General features: G+C 43.5%; 1 protein-coding gene across 3 annotated transcripts; it reads right to left on the bottom strand.

The window, feature by feature from the left end:
- On the bottom strand, positions 1–24,450 carry SLC35D2 (solute carrier family 35 member D2). Of its 3 annotated transcripts, XM_053300678.1 has the most exons (12): positions 24,148–24,448; positions 22,243–22,276; positions 21,058–21,144; positions 18,125–18,192; positions 15,672–15,743; positions 12,407–12,475; positions 10,525–10,627; positions 9,098–9,190; positions 7,512–7,579; positions 6,076–6,154; positions 5,150–5,232; positions 1–5,060 (listed from the first exon to the last, which is right to left on the bottom strand). In XM_053300678.1, the coding sequence occupies exons 1-12, from the start codon at positions 24,285–24,287 to the stop codon at positions 4,958–4,960; spliced, it is 999 nt and encodes a 332-aa protein (XP_053156653.1). In that variant the 5' UTR covers positions 24,288–24,448; the 3' UTR covers positions 1–4,957. The 3 variants fall into 3 exon arrangements, with proteins under 3 accessions (XP_053156653.1, XP_053156655.1, XP_053156654.1); XM_053300680.1 differs by lacking the exon at positions 22,243–22,276 and having other exon boundaries at positions 24,148–24,281; XM_053300679.1 differs by lacking the exons at positions 6,076–6,154; positions 7,512–7,579 and having other exon boundaries at positions 24,148–24,450.

Below are 24,450 nucleotides of genomic sequence, written 5' to 3'. Positions count from 1 at the left end.
GAATAGCAACATTTTAATTACATACATGAACAAGTTGAAACAGAATCAATCTTATTTCTTTGAATTTTTTTTTTTAAAGCATGTCATATTCCTGATCACACAATACAGAATTGGATGGCTAGGTGTTTTTATATTAAGGAATGCCTCAGTTCTGTGGGAAGTTTACACCAAAATTTTGAAGACTGGATTGTCATATACAGATTAATGGAAACCACTTCAGAGTCTTTGACTTTTTGTAGATTGTTACTTACTTGGAGCTCCAGATTTAGAGTTTTGCAAGAGGCAGGGGAATTAAATAAAACAGCAAGAACAACTTTTTCAGGATTGATCCAAATGTGAGAAGATAAAGATATTTCCTTTGGTTGAGTCATTTGTAATGACGCACTAAGATATACAATTACTAGCATAGACCCAACTGTGCTATCCATGTGCAAAGAATGTGCATCTGAAGGCAGCATGTATTTATCACAAATTCCAGCACACAGTGTTTTCTATTTTTCCTTCGCACACTAAACACAAACCATGAGTAGGCACTGCCTACTCATCTTACATTTTTCCTACATCCTCTACAACATCTTTCTGCAGTCCATAGCCCTTACAAAAGTCTTATGTTCATGGAAATTAACAGGAATTGTGTTTTCTACTTCAATTCAATTTCCACTAGAACAGGAAAATCTGGAAGCAACCTGCAATTTTCCTTCACCAAGGAATGAATCATAAACAATCTGCTGGGTGTAGCTGCTGAACAGTAATAATTATTGCAGAGAGATTTGGTCCACAGCCTATGAAATCTATAGGACTTCTGCCATTTTAAAAAAATGAAACAAAGTATCCTTTGATGGGCAACACAAAACCATTTTATTTTATTTTTTTGCTGTTATGAGCTTAGCTGGAAAATAATCTTCATAAGAAAACAAGATTGACGGAACAGCTTCTACTGATATGAAATCGCAGCTAGCTAAAAGGGTGAAACTGGGACAAAACAAAACTGTAGTGTTGTGCTCCACTATTTGTCTGAGTGCATCAGTTAGGAATATAGGAAGCTGCCATATACTGAGTCAGACCATTGGTCTATCTAGCTCAGTATTGTCTTCACAGACTGGCAGCGGCTTCTCCAAGGTTGCAAGCAGGAATCTTTGCTCTTCCCAGAGCTGCTCCTTCCCCTGAGGGGAACATCTTACAGTTCTGAGCATGGGAATCCCTGAAGTGGGAAGGAGGGAAGGAACTTGTGCAAAAGGAAGAAGTTTTCAATGTGCATTTGATGACAATAGATGGCAATGAATATTTATATACTGCTTCTCAAAAGGGTTTACACCATAAATAAAATGAAAAGATGGCTTCCTGTCCCAAAGGGCTCACAACATGGGCGCAGAAAGCTTGGAGTGGGTCTAGGGACAAAAAGTGAAGATGTGCCCCTGTCCCCATCTCCACTGCTTTCATCAGAGAGGCGTGAGGGAGAGAGCAAAAATCAAGCTGCATCCTAAGCAGCAGGGGGACCCTCCCCACAGTTCATTCAATTGTAGTTACACCCCTGGCTCACAATCTTTGTGGTTTCAAACAAGCTGGGATTTGTTGTGACACCCTAACCTAGCAAATCCTGACTTGTTCTCACCACTGTTTGTGAGCATGTCAGGATATTAAACAAGGGAAAGGCCGGAGGAGAGGGCAGCAGCAACTACGTAGTCCTGCACCATGTAATTAGGGGCTTTAGCTTCATCCAGCACACATATTTTTATAGAGTTAGCTAAGCTGCTATAAACTAGATGGGATTTGATTACGCCTCGATCCAGAGGGCCACATGAGCTCTGGGGCTTCTCAGGATCTCCTTTCCACACAGGCTCTTAGGTCCCACTTCCTCTGTTCAAAGCCTGCCATAAGAGTCCAGAGGCCTCCTATACATTGTGAAGGGCTGAGGTGGCGGTGGGATCAGCAGACCTCTTAGGTATAAGAGGTCTAAATTATTAAGAGTTCTAAGAGGCTATTCACACAGGCAGCCCAAGCCAGGCGAAGGCAGCCCAGCCTGGTTTGGGCTGCTCATGCAGAGCGCTGGGCTTCTGTCCCTGGTAGCCTGACTTTTTAACCTAGTGTTTAGCCGAGGTTAAGTGAACCTGCCTTTTGTTTAAAGGCTCCCCCCCCCACCCCAAGCCTGCTGCCATTTTTGGCAGTGAGCTGAGATGAAGGAGTGGCCATGCCGAGTGTGGTAGATGCTCTGATGAGAGCAGCTGCTGTGCCCGTGCCACGTGGCATTCTGGGATGCAGGAAGCCCTCCCACCCCCAGCTCTTGCCTTCGCCATGCCACTGCTTGTGTGGGTGCACGGCATGGCAGAGGAGAGGCCAGCTGCTGTTCATCTGCCAGGGAAAGCAGGCGGGTTTCTGACTCCCCCGCAGCTCTTAGCAGTGGCTGCCGGAGGTCGTGTGCACAAGCTCGACGTGTGGGGGCCTGGGGCACTTTGGCACCCAGCCTAGATAGAGAAGCCAGCTCACAACATGGGTCAAAGGTAAGCTGCAGCCTTGCAGAAGGCCAATCCCCAAGCACATCTTCCAGGACACTCACAATTGCAACTGTACTGTTCTGAGTTCCAGAACGCATACCCATGCTGGAAGATTCAAGCCCTATTCATGCTTTATGTCCAACACACGTACAATCAAGGTACAATATACACACGTACAGATCTGAATGCACATAGAATTATTCATGCATTATGTTCAACGGATGTAGAGTCAAACACTTCCATCTGGAGCCAGTACCCAGGTTCACTTTTAAAATGAATGCAGATACACCTATTCACACAAAAACATGGATGAGTGTACACAAACCTGTACACACATATAGCATCAGAGGGCTTGAGGGCCTTATCTCCTTTCTGCCTTGCAGGCAGATCTCCTAGCTCAATATCTTGCACTAGTGGGTCTTCACCAGAATACAGAGCTTAAGCAAAACCCAAGTGACTAGACTGAGTTTGAGCCTTCATGTTATCCTCTAGACTAGTTCTCTACACTTGTGTTTGATACGGGTTTATTACCCTCATTTATAATATAGCATATTGAATTTGGTTCAAGGATACAAGTGTCTTGCCTTTTCCCCCCTCCATTCAGTTCCTTGGCTATTTTTGCAGTTATAGCAGTGCTAGTCTGGCCAATTTTGCAGCGTTTTTTGCTATTAATAGCATTTTCATGGTCTCCACCTTGCACAGTGTTTTTTCTATCCCAAATCCGTCCATTTGGCATGCATCCCGTTTTTTTGCCATTTTCATGTTATCCTTGACAAACTAGAAGGCAACTGTACTAGCCTCATTTCAAGGTCATGAATATTCAGCACTGGTGTGTTCCAACCATCATTATAACTTTAAAGAAGAAACGTGTTTGAAGATGTACTTCAGGAACTCAGTACTACCCGGCCTCTTTCACAACACTCTGCATGCTATTGGCTATTCCCTGCTTTCTCCTCTATAAACCTGAATGACCCATCTGTGGCAGCACAGGAAAAGTTATGGAAGCAGGTTTTGATATCAATGAAGTCTAGGAATGTGCACAGAATCCCCAGGACTTTCTGTAAGAACAACCAATTGAGCTGGTTATTCCGATGGAACAACCACGTTCTGAGTCGGAATGTTCTGACTCTTCTGGCCTCTGTACACATGCAACTGCCATTTCCATGGTGGTGCCATTTCCAAATGGCTGCTGCACATGTGCAGAGGCTGGAAGAGCACCACTTTGGATTCCAAAATGGCACTCAAAACGTTCCGACTCAGAAGGAGGTCATTCCGTTCTGAGCTCAGAACAGACTCTTCATTTGAAGGGCATTCTGTTCTGAGCTCAGAATATTTGAAACGGCCTGTTCCAACTGCAGAACATTTCTGCATATCCCTACTGGGAGGATTACACGAATGGGATTAGCACAGTAAACCCTGATGCAAGTATGCTGGCTTGGATCCGAAGGTGGTGCTATTACAAGCAGAAGGCACTTTTTCTCATGCCAGTGGGAGGTCCCCCCTGTCATGTCACCACTGCAGTCCATTCCATTCCATTTTAAAGGGTTTCCCATCCCTGGCTTTTTATGGGGTGGGGCAGGGGCTACAGGGTGAACTAGGAAAGCTCTTTTCTGTGAACGGAACTCCATTCACAAAAGTCAGGATCCAAGCTACTGAGTGCAAGCCTACAGTCCTCACTTAAGGCACACAAGCACAGCATAGATTTGGTATCAGATGCACTCACTGACTACATATGATCCCTAAACAGTGCACATGCATCAGGTGGCTGCAGATCACACTGGAACCCTGTGTACCCTTGAGGCTGATGAGGACATTCATGAGATCATAACAGACTGTGTTATCTTCCCAGTAGCACCAGCTACTATCCCAAAGGACACTTCCTGCACTTCCACTGGTAGTATCATTGAACTGGACAGAGTCATACGCCCATCCAGTGCAATCTCCTAGCATAAGACAGGACCATTCACCCATCAGCTGGCTTACAGATCAAACTACCTACCCAGACCGCTAAAGCTCTGAAACCAGAGCTCAAAACAGCCATGGGGAAACCCCTTCGTACTTTGGCAGTGCCCACATATGTAAAAGAGAAGTCCTCACCACTGGTTTGCAGTCTGTATGACCACTCCAGAGCTAGTAAATCATGGTCAAAGTTTAAGCTAGCTTTTTACCCTGGTGTCCATGGGCACAGGCAAGACAGTGCAATAAATCAACAAACCCTGCCACTGGTTTTGAGGAGAGTGCAAAATCAACTGCAATTAGTCATGGTAAATGAGAATCAGATACACCTGCAGCTTACTGCTTGCCACAGAACTCACATTCTGCCCAAGAAAATGACTTGGACGGTGATGGATTGGGCTGCAATGTTAGGCAAGGTAGAATTGGCATTCTGCACCCATTCCTGCTTGTGCTTATCTGATTTCTACAAGAGCTGGCCTCCTTACAGCTTTTCATGCCAGTTGCTTCTCCTAGCTCTTGACATTTGGCATTGCTTCTTCTTCATCTGTGGGGCGTTTAGGGGGGTCTTGGCCCCGTATTGTCAGAAATGAATATCTCAGCCCTCCTGCCATGCTAAGGAAAGAAGACAGAGGACACAAAGTCAGAAAACTATCTTAACCACCCTTCATGAGAATTCATCAAGCATTCAAAGTTACACTCACCAGATATTGAGCCCTATGAAGTTCAACACAGAAAAGATATAGTCTCCACCAATCAGCATTCCGATATAGGCAATGGACACGTTCTGTAAACAAAGAATGGTGTGTGTACTTGGTCACTATTACTGCTTTGAGGTATGTTTCCCAAGAGAAGAATTACAAATACCAGAGAAATTATTCTGATCTACCTTTAAGTCTACTTTTAACTGAACTACGAAAATAATAATTGGTTTCCGGGACAGTGAATGGCAGTGACTGCCCCTTTTTACCCGGATTTCACACAAGTGGCAATTACTTTCTATTTATATATTTAACATATGTATATACTGCCCAAATCCTGCATCCCTGGGCAGTTTGACACATCATACACATCATGTGTCTCTGGTAGTTTGACACGTTATGTGCTCTTCTCAGAGAAATGGCAAAAAAGACATGTTTGTTCAGCAAGCAAGAACATGCCCTCATCAGACTACAAACTGCATAGCCATATCCACTCTGTGGATAGATAACATCTGGCCTCCATCATGCTGTTCTTTGCCTCTTAATCCTGATAATCTTCACAGTTTTTAAAAAGGAAAAAGCTCCTAGTTCTCATGAGAGAAATGTTTTAAAAGGCAAAGATGACATCTACCAACATCTTTGTTCAACCCTGTTTGTTTTGTATGTTTATTGCACCCTTGTATCACTTAGGTCGAATCCCTCTTGGTCCCTGCTATTCCACTCCCCTAAGCACAACAATGCCCTCTTCCAAACCCTTCTGTCTATGGGATCCCAATTAAAATATCCTTAACAAGAGATTTTAACACTGTCATCAAAACAATGACATTTCCATTTAAAAATCTGAAATTGTAATGGATACAAAGTGAGTGAATCACTTCCATGGCTAGTTCTGACATTCTCACCTGTCAGCAATTCCCCCCTTCACTTGCCTTTATAGCACCAACCACCGTGGTTGTAAGAGCAGAATTGTAATAGCTGCAGAGGACTGTAGAATACATCAGAAGGAACCTAAAGCAAAGAAACGCATCTCACAGCCTGATCCCATGCATGCTTTTTTTCAGATGTATGTATAGGATTGCAGCCATACATACATAATCATTGCTGTATATCTGTTGCAGGGTTGCAGAACTTTGGCTTTCCCACTGTTTATGGACTACAGCTTCCATAATCCCCAGTCACAGTGGCCAATTGTCAGGGATTATGGGAGTTGTAGTCCAACATCTGCAGCAGGGCCAAAGTTGTGCAGCCCTGATCTATTGGGAAACATCCAGACTAGTTCTGCTCAAGCAAACAGCAGCTCTGGTCACATATGGGGGAGAGGTGATTTTTTTTTTTTGCTGATCTCCCCTTCCCTTTGTTCTCTCTTGCTCCCCATGAAAATATGTCTCAGAGTTGGGGGACCGTCAGGGACATATTTTTCAGGGGTGCAGGGGGCAGCAGGAATTTGATGAAAGCCACCCTTCTCCCTCTTGCACGACTGGAACATCCTTCTGTTTGCACAATGATTAGTCCAAATGCTGCCCAATTATGTTTGAGAAAAGCCAAAACCCTTTGATAATCCAAGATAAGCCAAATCCAAGATAAGACAATTTTGAATATCTGTATAAAATTGTGCAAATTATTTATTTATTTATTTTTAAATAATGCACTTATGTGGACTTAATGCCCATAGTAATCCTACCATTTCCACTATCTGACATGTGAACAAGCATAGATTAGAAACTGCCCCGACTGGCAGGGTCAGTGAGCCAAATGAGTGACACTGCTCTGCATCTTTTATAGCCTTTCATGCCTTTTGGTGCAGACAGCAAACGTGGCCAGTAAGAGCAACCACTCAAGAGAAAAGCTGATAATTTCTACAAACTGTCTTTGCTCCCTGATAAAGAGAACTTACAAAACAGGCTGGGACATTATACAGAAGTTGAACAATAAGTACTCTTGGCAGCGTTCAGACTAACTTAGTCATGACTAAATCCCATTAAATTAATGTCTCACTGATTTCAGTGATGTTTTCATCTCATACTGGCAATGGGGTACCTTTGGTATTCTAGTATTTCTGGTATTTCTTTGGTAGCATACCAAAGAAAACCACATGGCTCTGTGGTAGCCAGACTCTGTGGTAGCCAGACTCTCTGGCTCTGTGGTAGCCAGGCTCTGTGGTAACCGACTCGACAGCACAACTTTACTTTATATGACTAATAACGGCCCCATTTGAACCAACTGTGTCTGTTTTCTTCTTAGGCAGTTATTTATTGCAGTTCTCTGGTCTTCTCTTATTTCTCCAATTCTAAGCAAGTCAAGAGTGGATTCGACAGATGAAAATGCCTGTCAGCTGTTACTAGCTGACTCGTCAAAGCCTCCTTACCCCAGTATGCAGGACAGAAGAAATTGAAAGATAAATAAAACATTTGTCCACTGCTTGAAATCTGTGGCCTATAAAAATAAAGTATTTTAGATATATTTTTCTTGAAGAGATACATTCTATTAATTCAATCTGAGAAAATGATGTTTATATTTATATTGTCATCTACCGACTGGTTTGGACAATACTATACCTGCCCATGTGATTAGCAAGGCGACACGCTAAGCATCCTCCCATCGGGATGTCCTCCACAGACATCCCAACACCCTTTTGGCACATCCCTTTATTGTGGGGGGGGGGGCTATTAATCCAAATACACCCCCGCTACACACACTCCAAATACTGGAGTGTATGTGGCGACCATCCAGATGAAAACACAAACGCACACCCCACGTAAACAAGCGATGTGCTACGAGGAGGTCCAACAAGCACGCTTTCAGCACATCTCTTCCTAATCAAGTGGGCAGGGATGGTATCATCTGTATTTATTATCAATCACTGTATTTATTATCAATCACTGACTCCTAAAAACTGGGCTTGTTAACTATTTCCCACAGCATTTCATTCAGGTTGAAACTCCTATTCAGCCCAGGACACTGTACATGTGGAAGCAGGCCTCTGCACACACATCTCAAAACTGGATGGGGAACTAGGCATGTGTGCTCTCTTTCTTCAATCCAGCTATCGGGGTTGTGGGCACAGAACCCTCTTTAAACAGCTAAAATCCTGGTCATTGGCTGTTGGAAGGAAACAACAGATTTGGTCCCACTGTTCCTCCTCCCCCCTGGCTAAACAGCAGATCAGTGGGCATTCTGTTTTTCAAACAAGGGCTTCATGGGCAGTCTTGCTGTGCCACACACACTTCATTGGATTGGAGATGCTTCATAAGCATAAAAACAAATTATATGCTCATGAAGGAGAAAGAAGATACATAGCAATATAGACGTACTACTGCTATTTATGTACTGCTTTTCTTTCCCCCCGCATTTTAAAATTTTATTGGTTTTTACAATATCTTAACAGTCAAATTACATTTAATTAAGTAAATATTGACTTCCTGCTCACCAATCTGCACGGTTCATATTAGCTCTACAAATCTACCATTGCTATAATAATTCAAAACACATATAGTCCACATTGCAAACTCGATTTTACCCTACCCAACCAGCTGTTATTACTAAATTTCAAACCCTGCTGAAAGGTCCATATCTGAAAAATAGTTCTTTAAATAAAGTAAGAATGGATATGTACTGCTTTTCAACAAAAGCTCTCAAAGTGGTTTACAAAGAAAAATACACTATAAATAAGATGGTTCACTGTCCCAAAAGGGCTCACAATCTAAAAAGAAGCACAAGGCAAACTCCAGCAACAGCCACTGGAAGGATGCTGTGCTGAGGTTGGATAGGGACTCCAATAAATCATTACTCTGCAATAAATGACTTAAAATGGTTGCTTGGACCCCCAAAACTGCAAGTTGTTCTGAAGGGGTCAGCAAGCTGCAAACAGCCATCTGAAACTATCCTCTGGATATGTTGTTCCAAGCAAATAATTGAATGTCATTTACTACTCTGGTTTAATTTTTTGCTTACCTGCTGGAAGTCTCCAGTGAAGATGCTTATCAGCACTGTAGGAATCACCATAAAACAGGCATTATAAAAAATGACTCCATATTTTCCCAGCTCCTGTATAAAACAGACATATTTGTTGGCAAGCCAAAGATAATTTCTAAAGATCAATTTGCAGATTTAGTATTTAAATATCAGCTGTGTCACCTAAAGGCAGCGTTGTTGGAACCCAATTCATATATGTATGATACAGGCTGCTTGCATGTAATCACATAGGAAGAATTCCATCTGGTCAACAGTTTGGTTGCCAGAAACTAATGGGTTTGTGCTGGCTTGGTTAAACCTGGTCCAAACGGCATGAGGAACCACAGATACAAATGTTACAATTTGGAGTTCCATCCAGGTCAATGGCAGCATATATGATATGGGTCTTATACTTGCCCAAAGGAAATCTGCACAACCAAATTCCATGCTCAGGATTATTAGGATGGAGACTGAAAATAAAACTGCTATTACAGTGCCCTTTTACAAATTTATGATGTGGCCACATTTGGAATACTGTGTATATTTCTGGTCACTGTATCTAAAGCACGGCTGCTCAACTTCGGCCCTCCTGCAGATGTTGGCCTACAACTTCCATAATCCCTGGCTATTGGCCACTGTGGCTAGGGATTATGGGAGTTGTAGTCCAAAAACAGTTGGGGGGCCTAAATTGAGCAGGCCTGAAAAGGGACATTATAGAATTGGAAAAGGTGCAGAAGACCACAATCAAGATGAAAAAGGAACCGGAGCAGCTTCCTTATGTGGCAAGGCTACAGCATCTTGGGCTTTTTAGTTAAGAAAAAAAAGATGACTAAGAAGAGATATGATAGAGGTCTATAAAATTAGGCATTTTCGTGGAGAAAGAGAAAAATTTCCTCCCACTCTCACAACACTAGAACCAGGGGTCATCCCATGAAACTGATTGCCAGAAAATTTAGGACCAACACAAGAAAGTGCTTTTTTCATAATTAATTGATGGAATTATCTGCGAAGTGATGTGGTGATGGCCATCAGCTTGGATGGCTTTAAAAGGGGCTTAGACAAATTCATGGAGGATAATGGCGACTTGTCTTGATGACTATAGGCTACCTCCAGCACTGAGTCAGGATGCCTGAATACCAGTTGCAGGGGAGCAATAGCAAAAGAGAGGGCACGCCCTCACATCTTGCCTGTGGGGTTCCATCGGAAAAGGTTTTCTAAGAACTTAAACATTTCAATGCTGGTGCCAAAAAATGCTGATCTTTTATCTAACCCTTTGCAGGGGTGGCACCTAAAAAGTCGACTGGCTTTTAAAAATACTTTTTCCCACCCTGATTAAAGCTGCTTCTAAACACATTCCTAAAACCATACAATGATCCTTTGTTATAAGAAGGAAGGAGAACAAATGAAATAGCAATATAGTTAGTTACCTTGGGATCAATTTTTTGTTTTGTGTAAACACCATTTGCTGCTGTGAAGACATCATTCAGCAACACAAAAGCATAGCCTTCCAGGCTGAAAGCTAGATCTGATCTGGAAGATAGAATACATGTAGGGAAGAAATAAATTGCGACGTGGCAAAATACTCTGTGCAGCTCGGCCCAGAGGAGAGCTGGTCTTGCAGAAGTGCGCATGAATGGTCCCCTTTGCTAAGCAGAGTCTGCCCTGGTTTGCATTTGGATGGGAGACTACATGTGAGCACTGTAAGATATTCCCCTTAAGGAATGGGGCTGTACTCAGTGGTAGAGCATCTGCTTGCATGCAGAAGGTGCCAGGTTCACTCACTGGCATCGCCTCCTGCCCGAAATCTTGGAGAGCTGCTGTCAGTCAGAGTAGACTAATGGCCTGACAGTATAAGGCAACTTCCTATGTTCCAAACCATTTCAATATGATAAATTTGTGAACACCAAACAGCAAGCTCTGAAGCATTTATAGAAGAAGAAGAAGAAGAATTGAACAATTCCAGTTGATACTGCGCTCAGAGGCTTCTCCGATTCATTCCCAGCAACCTCTCTAATCATGACTTAACCACTCCATTCATCCCAAAACTAAAATCATTTTCAGATGAGAGAGACAAGAAATGGCCATGAGTATACTCTAACAAGCACTACAGCTGAATAAACCCTGTTCATGTCAACAGATTTTGTGTGTGGGTTCCATATACGTATAAGCCTCAATGAAGTAAATCAATGAAGGCTGCTCTGTAGTTTTTGGTGGGCCATGTCTGGCCTTCTCTTGCTTCGGATCTTCCCCTTCTTGCAGGACCACCACTTCACAACAACTATTTATGCCTGAGATATTTTCCTCTCCTCACTTAACTATGGTCAGCTTTTTTGATGGCAAGTGAAAATGCAGTTACATTACTTGGGACCTCTCCACTTTCCCCCTTAACCATAAAAAGTGAAAAAGACAGTAAGAGGCAATGAAATATGCAAACAACATGGTACTTGGGGGATGATGTTCAAACAAACTGCCCAGAGGTGGAAGTTTGGGGCAGTATACAAATATAATAAATAAATAGTAAAACATTCTACTGAGCGGGTGCGCCTGCATGTCTGCGTGCACATGGTTTAGGCAAAAGTAGCTCTTACTACCAAAAGCAGCTCTTTGGATCACAGCTGCAGTCTGAAAAATATACAATCTAGAGTGGTCCTTTAGAGTTCTAGGTCATAACTGTCTCATGAACCATGGCATACTGCCACTAATGGATAAGTAGTTCCCACAGAAGGCCAGGCATATGAGTTTCTCACTCTCAGGGTTATGCAGCCTAAATCCAATGGTTAACTCTACAAAGAGGCAGGGCAGGACAATTCCTCATTTAGTAAAAGGTGACTATGGTTCTCTACATATCTGGGCCACAACCCGCACACAGTGAAGAATGTTTCAGTGGGACTTCAGCATGATTCACTATATACTGGACAGAGGCCAAAGTAAGTGACAAGAAAAATCGAAATTAAAAATAATTTTTCCTAATTCTAAAAAAAAAATTGTGCAACCAAAATAAAGCAAATAGATCAAGGAGGTGTATATACATGTTCTTAATAACCTTCATTTTTTCCTTAGACTAAAGGTAAATCAAACAGAATCCTTCAGCCCCTTCTGTTTTTCATTGCAACATTTTGTACAGAATCCCAGTTCATCATCATCTTCTTCCATTGTCTAAAAGGGAATTGTTTGAGAATTGCACAGTATTTTACAGGATCTGTCTCCTTAGCCAATTCATATAACAATTTCTAGCAAACTAATTTTTTCCTTTAGATATGGCTCAAGAAACAAAGATGTAACTCAAAAAGAGACAGTTTAAAATCTTACCCAGCAGCTATGAATGCCCCAAGAATGATTGCAAACACACTGGTTATAATGCTCAATGAATAGTGCTTCCTAAAAAGAAAATGATATCATTGATCTGAGACTTTATTGAGAAATCCAGATAAAACAATCAACAGCCAAACACTTATCTGAACCATTAATACATACTAGCTGACCTGGCACAGAGCATCTGCGCCCCTAGTTCTCCTTGCCTCCCGTGATTCAGCCCCATTCCATCTTCCCTCCCGCACAAGTTCATTCTCCCCACACACACACACCTAGGTGGCCAGATTTGGCTTTTTAAAAAGCCAAATTCTGGCTTACGGCCCATTTGACCCACAAGTATACCCCTTAGGTTCTGGCAACTCTGCCCCACACACACACACCAGCCCGTTCTACTTCCACGGACGGCCAGCCTGGCCGCCACTTCCCTACCGCCAGGTGTTCTTGCCTTTTCGCCGGTAGGCAGGCTGTAGAGGGAGGCTGCGCTGCCCTCTCCACTACCCACCTGCCCACCCCCGCTGGGCACTTTTGCCTTTTGGCTGGCAGGCGGGTCAGAGAGAGAGAGGTTGCACCACCCTCTCCACTGCCCGCCCCCCACCACTGTCTCTCCCTTCCATTCCTGCCACCACCACCCCCGCCAGCCAGCTGGATAGCCCACCATTTTCTTCCCACCCACCCATACCCGTGGCTATCTGGCAGCTCTCTGAACTCTTGCGAGAGCTGCCACACATGGGATTAGCCACAGGTACGTCTTAGAGAATTCAATATATAGATAGATGCACAGAGAGAGATTTCTGCAAGATAAGACTCTAATTTTATGTACACTAGAGAGTGAGCCCCATTTAACTCAGTGGGACTTATAAGTAAACATGCACAGGAACTTGCTGTAAGACACAGTGAGGGCATTCACATGAGGATGGGGGGGTGGGTGGAGAAGACTGTGAAACCTTACCTTCTCCCCAGACAATCCCTGGAACAGTGCTGGGAGCATGGAATGTGCTCTCTGATGAGCAGCACTGCACCAGGTAGCCCAGAGTTCTAGAGGCCAACCTTCGGGTATCCCACAATGCACCGCACACCAAGAGTGGTGTATTGGGGGATTCCTGCAGGGGATGGGTGCTCTAGGTGCCCATCTCTTTGTCTCCTCGGGCTGTGTGCAGCCTCAGGAGACACACAACCACGGCGCCTGGGTTAAGGGAGTGCTCACTCCCTTAACCCTGACTAGAAGCCAGGCTAAAAAGCCAGGCTAGATAGCACTGCCCCACCAGGATCGGGCCCTATCCTGGCAGGTTTCATGCACAGCCTAACCAGGCTGGGCTTCCCTAGCCTGGGTTAGGCTGCATGTGAGAACAGCCTCAATGAGGTCATTCACACAATCAGTCTTAGTCTTTATTTGTACAGCCAATGGGCGGAATTAAAAGAATAAAATCATTTAGAATCAACAACTTCATTCTGATTAACATCACAAATATAACAAAATTTAGCAACATTGAATAAATTCTCCTCTTTACAATCCTTTAAAATTAAATTTAAATAGTCTGTTTCAGTTAATCCTGGAAACAGGATAAGTTGAGGAGAAACAGATCTCTTCCTAATGTCACGATAAAATTGGCAATACAAAAGGACATCAGCCGTCATCTTAACTTCTCCCGATCCACATGGACAAACACAACAATGATAAAGAATATTTTGGAATCTCCCCTGAAGCACAGCTGTATTCAAAGCGTTAAAACGGGCCAAAGTTAAAGCCCTATGAAATTTAGATACAGTAAGAAGAGATAAATATCTAGCTGGAGAATAGCTTACAGTTTCAACATTTTTAGGAAAACGCCCCTAGGAATCAGACTCCTGTCAATCTGAGATTCCACATCCCGAATCCTTTCCTTAAGTCTGCCCCTAGCCGCTTCATAAGGCAAAGGTTATTCACACAATCAAAAACTGTTTGACCAGGGTTTGGGAGCTGTGTGTGATCCCAGTTTTGGGTTGTGTGGAAGCAAGGTAGGAGGAAAACATGGGCAGAAGTGATTGTGTAGAAGCAAAGTAGGAGGAAAAGCTACCCAGGTTCTCCTCCTACTTTGCTTCCACACAACCAAAAATTGGGAGTACACACAGCTCCCAAATCTGGGTATAACACAGTTTTTGATTGTGTGAATGACCTCGGTGTGTGGGATTTCTGGTTTCTCTTTGAAAGTACTGGTGCAGAGTTGCCTCTGGGGAAAAAGTTTTTCTACTTAAAATGTATTGGGCAACAAACTGTCTCCTGTGTACTGTTGAGGTCTCCCCCCCCTTCCCATTTCTGCTTTCGGTGCCTTTCCTTCTTTCCTTTTAAGGAAGCAGAATAAATAAGGCAGCAAGTTAAAAGTCAGGGAACCAGAAAGCCATTGGCGGTGAAAGAAGGAGCCAAAAAGAAAGGAGGGCCCAGCCAAAATCTCACATTAAGCGTATGGGCAAGGAGGACATGGAAAAAACAAGCAAGTCTGGAGAACTGGGGACACAGGGCAATTAGGTCTAGAGTCCCACCTGAAAGGGCTGTGAAGAAGGTAACAATGGCTAGTTGTGGGTTATGCTCTCAAATCTAGTAATGTGGCATGTAAGGTAAACCTAAAGGGGCATTTGGCATCGGGTTTCTAGTATTCGCAGGGTGAGAGGATCCAGACTAAGTTAGTCAGGAGCGGCTTGCTAATGAGGCGAGGTGATGGCCTCAGGTGGCATCTGTGTCACAGCATGGCGTGAGTGGACATCCTGTACCACCCACGGGCGTCACCTCACCTACCTACTGATCCCTGGTTCCGTCCTGCACATGGCCTTTCCCTTCTCCTGCCTGCTGACCATCAAATGCCATCCTGGAAGCTAAGCAAGTGGGAGAAGGCGAACGCGGCATGCTAAGGAGTGGGGTGGAGCTGGCTCAGTTGCTCCAGTGCCTTGATACTGGCATCTGCACCAGGGGGTATGGTGCCACCTCAGCAAACACTGCAGTTAGTCATGATTAAGTCCCATTGAAATTAATGGGAGTTAGTCGTGACCAACTTGTCTCATTGATTGCAATGGTGCTTGGTCATTACTAACTCCGACTGGATCCTGCTTCCTGCCTGTTTTGAAACCAATGCATTTTCTTGAACTCAAAGAAGTTCTAGGGAAATCAAATATTTTCCTCAACTTTTATTAGCCAACAAGAAAGTCCAAGCACTCTGACCAGAAACTACAAGAACATTATTTAATTTTCTAGGCTGCAGTGGTATTTCAAAATAAAAAGGCAGATACTTACCCAAGTACAATGACTTCCAACAGTAATGTAAGTGGAATGGTAAACTTTCTAAGGACTGTAAACATTGGCAAACTTAGAGAGAGGGGGAGAGAATATCCAGGTTATGACAGTTGCAAACTTTTTCAGTTGTTATCTAAGTTGAGGATGAAATCATTAGACTACCATTAAAAATCTGCCTGAGCAAATTCTCGGCCAAATGTCAGTCTGACACCAAAGGCTGATTAGGTAAAAGAATCACTGCATGATTATTTTTCTTTCTTTCTTTTTCTTTTTCTAAATAAAAAACCTTTTACTTCTGCACTCCAAAATCTTCATGTGTTAAACTTTTTCTTTACTATATTAAGAAAAAGTTATCCCTTCTATTAGCAAGGAGTCAGTAACAGACATTAATTATAGGCAAGGATATCAGAGGATCCACTGTGACAGGTTATGTAGGCCAGTTTAGATTCTAATGAGTGTTAGGCACTATTAGCATGAGACTATGCTAATATTCTTAGAAATCCAAATGTATTTTTTCTAGCTTAATTTAAACTCAGTTTCTGAAAATATCCACAAATATCTTATTTTCAACCTTCCAAGGCCCCAAAGACAAAAGTAATAGGTTAAGAATTAATATTCTTTCATAGCTCAATCTGAGAAAAGAAGCACCCCAAGTATATTTTCCAGTGTTTCCAAAAAGCCCAATTTTTCTATCTGCTGGCCCTTAAGCAAACAAGAAACATTTGCTCCTCAAATGATTTCTTGGTGGGTTTTGCTTCTCCTCCAAATGCTTAGTTATGAGTCAGCATTGCATTCTTGGACTGATACCATCATGTGGGCTTGATTCATACATGCAAAGATGACCCATGAATGTGGCTATTCATAAAACAATCATATGGGTGGAGCTCCATGTGGCAAACCACTGCTGTGCAAGTGGCGCCACACTTTACCCAGCAATCACCAGTGCTCCTTACAGTAAAAGGTTATCAAATATGAATGACAGGCACACATCAAACATGCATGTATATGTGCCTGAGATCCTTGGTTTAATTATGGCTCCCCGACACATTTATGCAGATATTTAAGGAGGCGTTGCTTTCGTTCCACATTTTATGTGTTTTGCTGCAGCAAACTCCCATATAGTATGGTTACACCCATATCAAGCACAACTGTCTTGTAAACTGTGGAGCTTCTTTGAGTGATTGGCTGTCCCAGCACTTCAGCTGAATTTTAACAACACCCTTGATACAACTGCTCTCACAAATGGCTAGGTTCGTGGAGCCTTGCCCATGTTTGTATAGTGAGCAGTCACCCACGTGGGCCTCTGCATCTGGGAATCAGGCCCAGAATTACATTCATGAAAAGAAAGGAAATGACAAATATGGGAGTCATGAGCCCAGTCCAAGTGTTCTAAGAAGCAGGGACACTGTACTCACAGACAGTGTCCCTGAGGGTGTGCTCTGAAGGCCTCTCCCAACACTGACATGTTCAGAAGCTCCACCCCCACTGCTGTCCACAGTTACAGCATTAATCTCTGCAGGCAAACTCTGTAAGCGTGGACAGCAGAGGGAGCTTCTGAGCATGTTGGCATGGGAGAGCGGCTTCAGAGCACATTAGGGAAGTGCTCAAAATGTGATTCCGTGTCCAAATCGTGGGCACGTCCATTTAAAAATAAGCGCTCACTCAGCTCCTTTAAAGCAGAGGAGAGCAGGTCCATACCTGCTCCAATCACCACCACTGCTGTAATCCTGGCGCTCCCCAGAACTATGACTGTAAACCGGCAGGGTGTCTCCTTGCTGCCCCTGCACAATGCCAACATGCATGTGGCCACCACACATGTGCATGCCGACATTGCGCAGGGGCAGCTGGGAGATACCCCACTGGTACACAGTCATAGCTGGGGGAGCAACAGGATTACGGCAATGGCAGCAATCGGAGGAGGAGCAGGTATGCACCTGCTCTCCTCCACTTTAAAGGGATATGCCTGATGTGCTAATTTTTAAAGGGATGTGCCCGGGAGAGCAAGGGTGGGAAACATCCCCTCCCCACCATTTTTAATCTGCCCCCGCTTTTAACATATAAGTGCTCCAGGCTACAAGCCATATGCCCCCTGCTACTTTTTTGGTGGCCCCGCTGAACTTTTCGACTGGCTACAGTTAATGCATTTGTTAAAAAATACCATTTAAAAATACATTTGGATTTCTAAGAATATTAGCATAGTCTCATGCTAATAGTGCCTAACACTCATTAGAATCTAACCTCACCCTAAAAGCAGCACCTAGCTTACAAGCTGCTTTTACACACATTTCCGAAGCAGTGGATGGACGTGGCAAACCAGCTCCCATTCAGATTAACAGACGGTTATACAGACTACAGCTTTGATATATTCAAATAATATTTTCAAAGACCAAGCCTGGAAGCCCGCACCTACAAAACAACCAAACTTCCCACCAACAATCCAGTTTTTATTGTACCTTAGCTTGCTTGTGCTTGATAATCCACTTATATGATTTCCAACATAAATCAAAGGAAGGGGAAACAACTGCAATAGAACCGGAGCACAATTCTGGTTAGGTCTGGTTCTATGACTGTGGAAGAAATTCATACCAACTACATTATGCAACCAGCTCAATGCCAACATCTATAGTAAATAATAAAAATATAGACTGCCATTAACTTTGTAAATGATTACCCCTGTTGAACTTTGGGCGACTTCTGTAGCCACGATACACTGCTGCTGTTCCACCTAACATGAGGCACTTTTTTCCTGCTTTATGGATTCCATAAACAAGGGGAAAGGTGGCAATTATGTTTGTTCTAATGTTTTCAAACCAAATGTGTGTGTCCAATGACAATCATCTTGGTCCATACTGATGGTTGGCATTTGGTACCATATTGGTTGTACATGGCTGATTTGCAGCCAGCAACTTTTCAGAGGCTGAGGTAACTGCTGATTGGCAGTGTCACCATTCCTTATCTAATAGAGAGAGCCAGCATGGTGTAGTGGTTAGAGTGCTGGACTAGGACCGGGGAGACCCGAGTTCAAATCCTCATTCAGCCATGAGACTAGGTGGGTGACTCTGGGCCAGTCACTTCTCCCTCAGCCTAACCTACTTCACAGGGTTGTTGTGAGGAGAAACCTAAGTATGTAGTACCCCACTCTGGGCTCCTCCTTATATTAAATTATAAAATGTAAATAAATAAATAAACACACACACACACACACACACACACACACACACACTTGCTTGCTCCACCCTGAATCCTACAATCCACCACAATTGTTTGTGGTGTCAAAATGTACATAATATTCCTAGAAACAATGGTTTAATTAACAGTAAGTGGCACATAGGACTATTTCTACTGGGTTAACCAATCAGGTTTATTCCATGAGGAGATTAAGAAAGAAAACCAGAGTGACAGACATTTTAAACCTCTTACAGTGCGAATCTAGCAACCTATTCTTTAATACATATTAAAGAATAATATGTATTATTATTATGTATTAAACACACTGCCATTAATTTCAATTGCTTTTAATGGTGTTTCCTTCCAAGTAAAGGCAGGATTGGTGTACAAGAAGAAGAGCAGTAGTTAGAGTGTAGGACTTAGACTGGGGAAACCCAGGTTCAAATCCCAACTCAGCCATGTACCTTACTGGGTGACCTTGGGTCAGTCACTCTCTCTCTGCCTGGCCTACTTCACTGGGTTGCTGTGAGGTGGGAATGGGGGAGAGGAGAGAACAGTCTGAACTGCCCTGAGCTCCTGAGAAGGAGGATACGATAAAGTTATAAAGAAATCTGCACTTGCAAATTTTAGCCTAGGATTGGAGCTGCTGCCAATTCTTGTACCAGTGCCAGATTATAGAAGATATTAGGCTAGCATTAAAATAAAGTGTGCCATCGAATCAGTTTTAAATCTTGGAGACCAGAGCCCTGTGGTTGTCTTTGGTAGAATACAGGAGGGGTTTACCATTGCCTCCTCCCATGCAGTATAAGATGATGACTTTCAACATCTTCCTATACTGCTGCTGCCCAATATAGGTTTCCCCCCCAGACTATGGGAAACATGCCAGTGGGGATTTGAACTGGCAACCTCTGGCTTGATAATCAAGTCATTTCCACATGAGCCTTGCAGACATTAATCAGATATCCCGGCATGAGGAGGATCTATACAGCAATACCACCCGGAGAAGGTGTTGTATGTGTACAGTTTACTGCAGCCATGCGGGGGCTTCCACATGTAGACTGACTTACAATAAAACAATAATCCCACCACAACAAAAGATAGATCTCTTTTTTCTAGAATCCCTTCCGTTCTAGAGGAGGACCATTATAGGCCTCTACCCACTTTCCATGACAAATATCTGTTGAGCTTGTCTATTTTGTTTATACATAGTAAATACAGTAATGTTTGAAGGGAAGAGGCATCTAGACTAACGGAGGATCAATGCTCCTGAAGAGTTCAGCTAACTGAGCTCCACCACTCATGCAGCAGTGGCGAGGGGGGCCAATTTTGACAACTTTCCCTTCTCACGGAAGTGCTCTGTGCCACCCAAAAACATTCCCTGAAGGTTGCCTAGCCCCCAGGAACATATTTTCAGGTGGCACAGGCTGCTTTTGGAGAAAGGGGAGGTTGCTGAAATTCCTCCCCCACTGCACAAGCACCAGTATAGCATTAGTCTGGGATGCTTCAGAAGCACTGATGCTTCTCCTATAGCACCGGTGCTTCGTTAGTCTGAATGTCAGCCACTGGCATTTCAAGGATGCCTTTCAGCTTCAGAAGTGATAGTGCTTCCCATATGGAAACATATCTGCCACACAAAATATGACATGGCCCAAGCTCCAGGGATCATTTCTCCAAGGGTTGTGGGAACTCAGTGGCTACAGAAGAAAGCACCGCAAAGGATCTGGGAATATGTTTTGAATTCCTAATATATACCCTGGTCTTCTTCGGCATTTCTTTCCATCCTGGGTCATGTGGAGTAAAAGTTGCCTTCTCTATTAAATCAGAAGCACAAGTTAGAATTTTCCTCTCTTGGTTTTTTCAGATGTGAAATATGTTTGCAATCTCCCACGAATACGAATATGGGCCAGAGTAATTAAATAATAAATTTTGAAAAGCCACAATCTATGAAAATACAAATGTCAAGAGAAACCTTCATACATCACAGGAACACACTGAGGGACAAAATACAAGACTCAACATAGATAAATAGTGCTGACTTGCTGTGATTAGCTGAGGTTCCTCTGACAAAGCAAGTACCACAAACACGGTCAGAACTCTCCAAAGCTACAGACTGTGTTGCGAGGGAAGGGAAAGACATAAATAATCAATTACCCAACAAGCAGAAGTGGAGAGAATGAGGTTTTTCACTTTTTATGATCAAGACTCATGCAGTTCTTACCTTCTTAGGGATACTTTTGTCAAAATCAGGGAAGTGAATTATTTTACTTAATTTTGACACATATAATATCAGAATAGTGGTGACCATCTAGAAAGAAAAGAAAGAAAGAATCACACACACAGTAGCAAAACCCCAGGAAGGCATTGGATGTTCTGAACTGATGTCTGGGGCAGTGACAGACTGGACGTGGACTAACTAACTGAGGCTTAACCCATGTTACTGGTGAGTAGGAGATTCAATCCGGGAGAGTCGACTCCCCTTGGAGGAGCTGGTTTGCAGTCTGGAGGTGTATCTGTACCTGGTTTTGCACCTAGCCGATCAGGTAGCAGCTGTGGCCAGCCAGGAGCATGTTTGCACAGCTGCAGCTAAGTGCATCAGTTGTGCCCCTTTCTTGAGGAGACATGTCTAGCCACCATGCACATTACTTAGTCCAGGCCTGCTCAACTTAGGGCCCTCTCCAACTGTTTTTAAACTACAGCTCCCATAATCCCCAGCCACAGTGACCAACAGCCAGGGATTATGGGAATCGTAGGCCACCAGCTGTAGGAGGGCCGAAGTTGAGCAGCCCTGAGTAGTCACACTCCATCTGGACTACTCTACATTATACCCTCTGAAGAGTCTGGAAACGTCAATTGTAAGAATGAGGCAACCGCGGTCCTTGTAGGGACCCAGATTTGGGGTTATTATCCTTAAAACCCTAAATGGTTTGGGAGCATGTAACTTGAAGGACCACCCTCTCTGCATGAAACTGTCCTCCTGCTCTGCTCAGCAGCTGAGGCCTGCTCCACATTCAAACAAAGTGCTATTGGAGATGTACGATAAGGCCTTATTGGTTGTGGCACTTTGCCGTTGAAACTGCCTGTCCTGAGAGGCCTGGTTGGCCCTCTCACTGTCAACATTTCACTGGCTGGTGACATTTTTTATTTCACTAAGTCTTAAAGAGGGGGTGGTGTATGCTTCCTCTCTCTTTTGTAAACACTGCTGGGTTGTCCTGGTTCTGGATATTATTTGATGAATTATTGTTTTATTATGTTTTATCACATTTTTAACTTATTGCAAGCCATCTTGAGACCAAAAGGAAGGATACAAATAGCTAGATAAATGAATTAAGATTGGGAAAACCCACATTTGTGGCCTCCTTATCAGGTGCACCTGTCATTTAGTAAGTTCTGTCACTGAACTTACCTGTCCAACTCCAAGAAACACTGGAGATGGAAACCTAGGGGGGGAAAGCCTGAATTAAATGCATATTTTAAAAGCAAGATTATATACACTGACTATCTGAAATCCATCCACCTAAACATTTAACTCTTCAAAATGTCAATGTTAGTTTTCACAGCTAGAAAGTACTAAAAATGTTTCAGAAATAATTTAAAGAAAAATAAAATTGACTTCTCACAAGGCCCCAAATAATAACTTTCAAGAAATGCAAACTAATTTGGGGCAGGTATGGTAAAAATATGAGAACCACTAGATTTTTAATACAATATTTTCATGATTGTGGAAAGACAGACAAGCAAAGTTGACTCAGTAAAGATTACTTAGCAATTGTATATCTACAGTAACTTGATCATCTACAGTATAATTTAACTAACAAAACCTGTTTCACCAGGTTAGCTGAGATGAAACAAAACCTATTAAAAGAACTCTCTGATACTGAGGCTAAGCACTAAAATCAGTTTCATGTTTATTGTTTTCACAGGTTACTCTGGAAACTGTAGTTTTGTGAGGATGCTTTCTGAACATGTTCAGCCAAGCCACTATCCTCCCACAAAACACTATATGGTTTGCAAGAATCCTTGGGATGAAGTCACTAGAGTAGAAATAATTTAAAAGGTCATTGCTGAAGCTAACTAATGCCTTTCCTAGTATTATCAGTCCTAAATAACAGCAGATCTTACACACAGTTTATCCAAGGACATAGGAACAGATATTTTCCAGTCTCACTATTAATATCAGGAGGGACTTTTTAAAAAGTAATCAAGGTCCCTCTTTGTTCCTAGCTTCTGCCAAGGGCAAAATTTGAACTAAACATGGAAGATTTTGCTTCATAATGCTCAATCTTTGCTCTGCCTCCCCTTATCATCATGGTCTTATTTTGCCCACCTGTATCTTGTGTCTCTCTTCCAGGCATGTCCCACTCTGTAAGTGATGGTCCTATCATGTCTGCAGGCCTAACATGGCATGTAGGTGGCAGCGACATGATCACACTACTCCACCATGTGTTCGGTGTGTGCATTCTGCTAAATGTTTGCATAACCTCAGTGGTGTTGCCCTTTGTCCCTACCTCTCAGTGCAAACAGTCTGCAATAATCTGCCAGGGATGCTACGTTATTTTATTTGCTAGACAGGTAGCAATACTAACTACTCATCTGAAAGTAAGTTTCCCTGAAAATCAAAGCAAATTGCTTTACTTTAGGACTGGGAGGTTAATTCTGGATTTGCAATCTGCCAATTGCTTTGAAAGAAAAGGCAGCGGGGGCAGCATCCTTAGGAATGAATTGATATTCTTTGCTTGAACCGGGAAATATATTAATTCTGGCTACCAACATTTAAGGGATGCTTTCCTTCCTGCATCTCCACTCTCACTTTCTGCTTGGTCCTGCCGAGTGTACTGAGAACTTGGGAACGAGACTATTGTCATCCCAGCAACAACTACTGTCTGTCCTTGTTCTGAAAGATTCCCCTGCCAGAGTTAATCCCTAAAAAAATAGTAAAATGCAAGACCAGGAAGAGATGGGATACGCCTGCTGTTGTGTGTGGGGTAACGGGAGTACTTCTAAGCGATGACCCGGCCAGGGAATTAGAGGAGCGAAGAGTAGCAGCTATGCCAAGAGGAGAGGATGATGGCACGGCACCAAATCATTTGGCAAGAAGGATGAGCACTGCACAGTCATTTCGGAACTGGCCGTGGGGCAGAAAGCACCGCCTGGCGCCCACGAATGAGAGCGAACTAGCATCCTGCGGAGGCATGGTGGTGCTGAGCATCACTTTTAAGCCGCGGGGCGGGTACCAACCCATTCTTGCTCCACCCACGGCAAGCGGGACGGGAGCCTGCCCTGCTGTCCTCCGGGCTGTTCCTTGGCTCACCTGTAAGCAGTCAGCACCGCCTTGTTGACCAGGACGATCAAGAAGGAGCAGGTTCCGTAGAAGAGGGCGGAAAGCAGCTTAAGCAGCGGCGAGGAACCCACGACGGTAGCCGGCTCCTCCTCCGCCTGCCTGCCTTTCATCTCTTGGCTCGCGCAGCAAGTCCCAAACTATTCGCCATGCAACAAGGCATTACCGCAGCCCGCCCCACCACCAACACACCGGGCAAGTGGAACTGGCTCCTCCTCGCCAGAGGAAACCAAGCCAAACAGGAAGAAGATCGCGCCCCGCCAGCCTATCCCCACC

Source organism: Hemicordylus capensis, chromosome 2, assembly GCF_027244095.1.
Source record: "Hemicordylus capensis ecotype Gifberg chromosome 2, rHemCap1.1.pri, whole genome shotgun sequence".
Taxonomy (NCBI): domain Eukaryota; kingdom Metazoa; phylum Chordata; class Lepidosauria; order Squamata; family Cordylidae; genus Hemicordylus; species Hemicordylus capensis.
This window is presented reverse-complemented; position numbering and strand designations above follow the sequence as displayed.

Coding starts and splice junctions, on each gene's coding strand:
- SLC35D2 (XM_053300678.1), bottom strand. CDS start 24,287: ATGAAAGGCAGGCAGGCGGAGGAGGAGCCGGCTACCGTCGTGGGTTCC. Junction 12,476..15,671: donor TTGGAAGTCATTGTACTTGG/GTAAGTATCTGC, acceptor TTTTCTTTTTAG/GAAGCACTATTCATTGAGCA. Junction 6,155..7,511: donor CTTCTGTCCTGCATACTGGG/GTAAGGAGGCTT, acceptor TCTTTGCTTTAG/GTTCCTTCTGATGTATTCTA.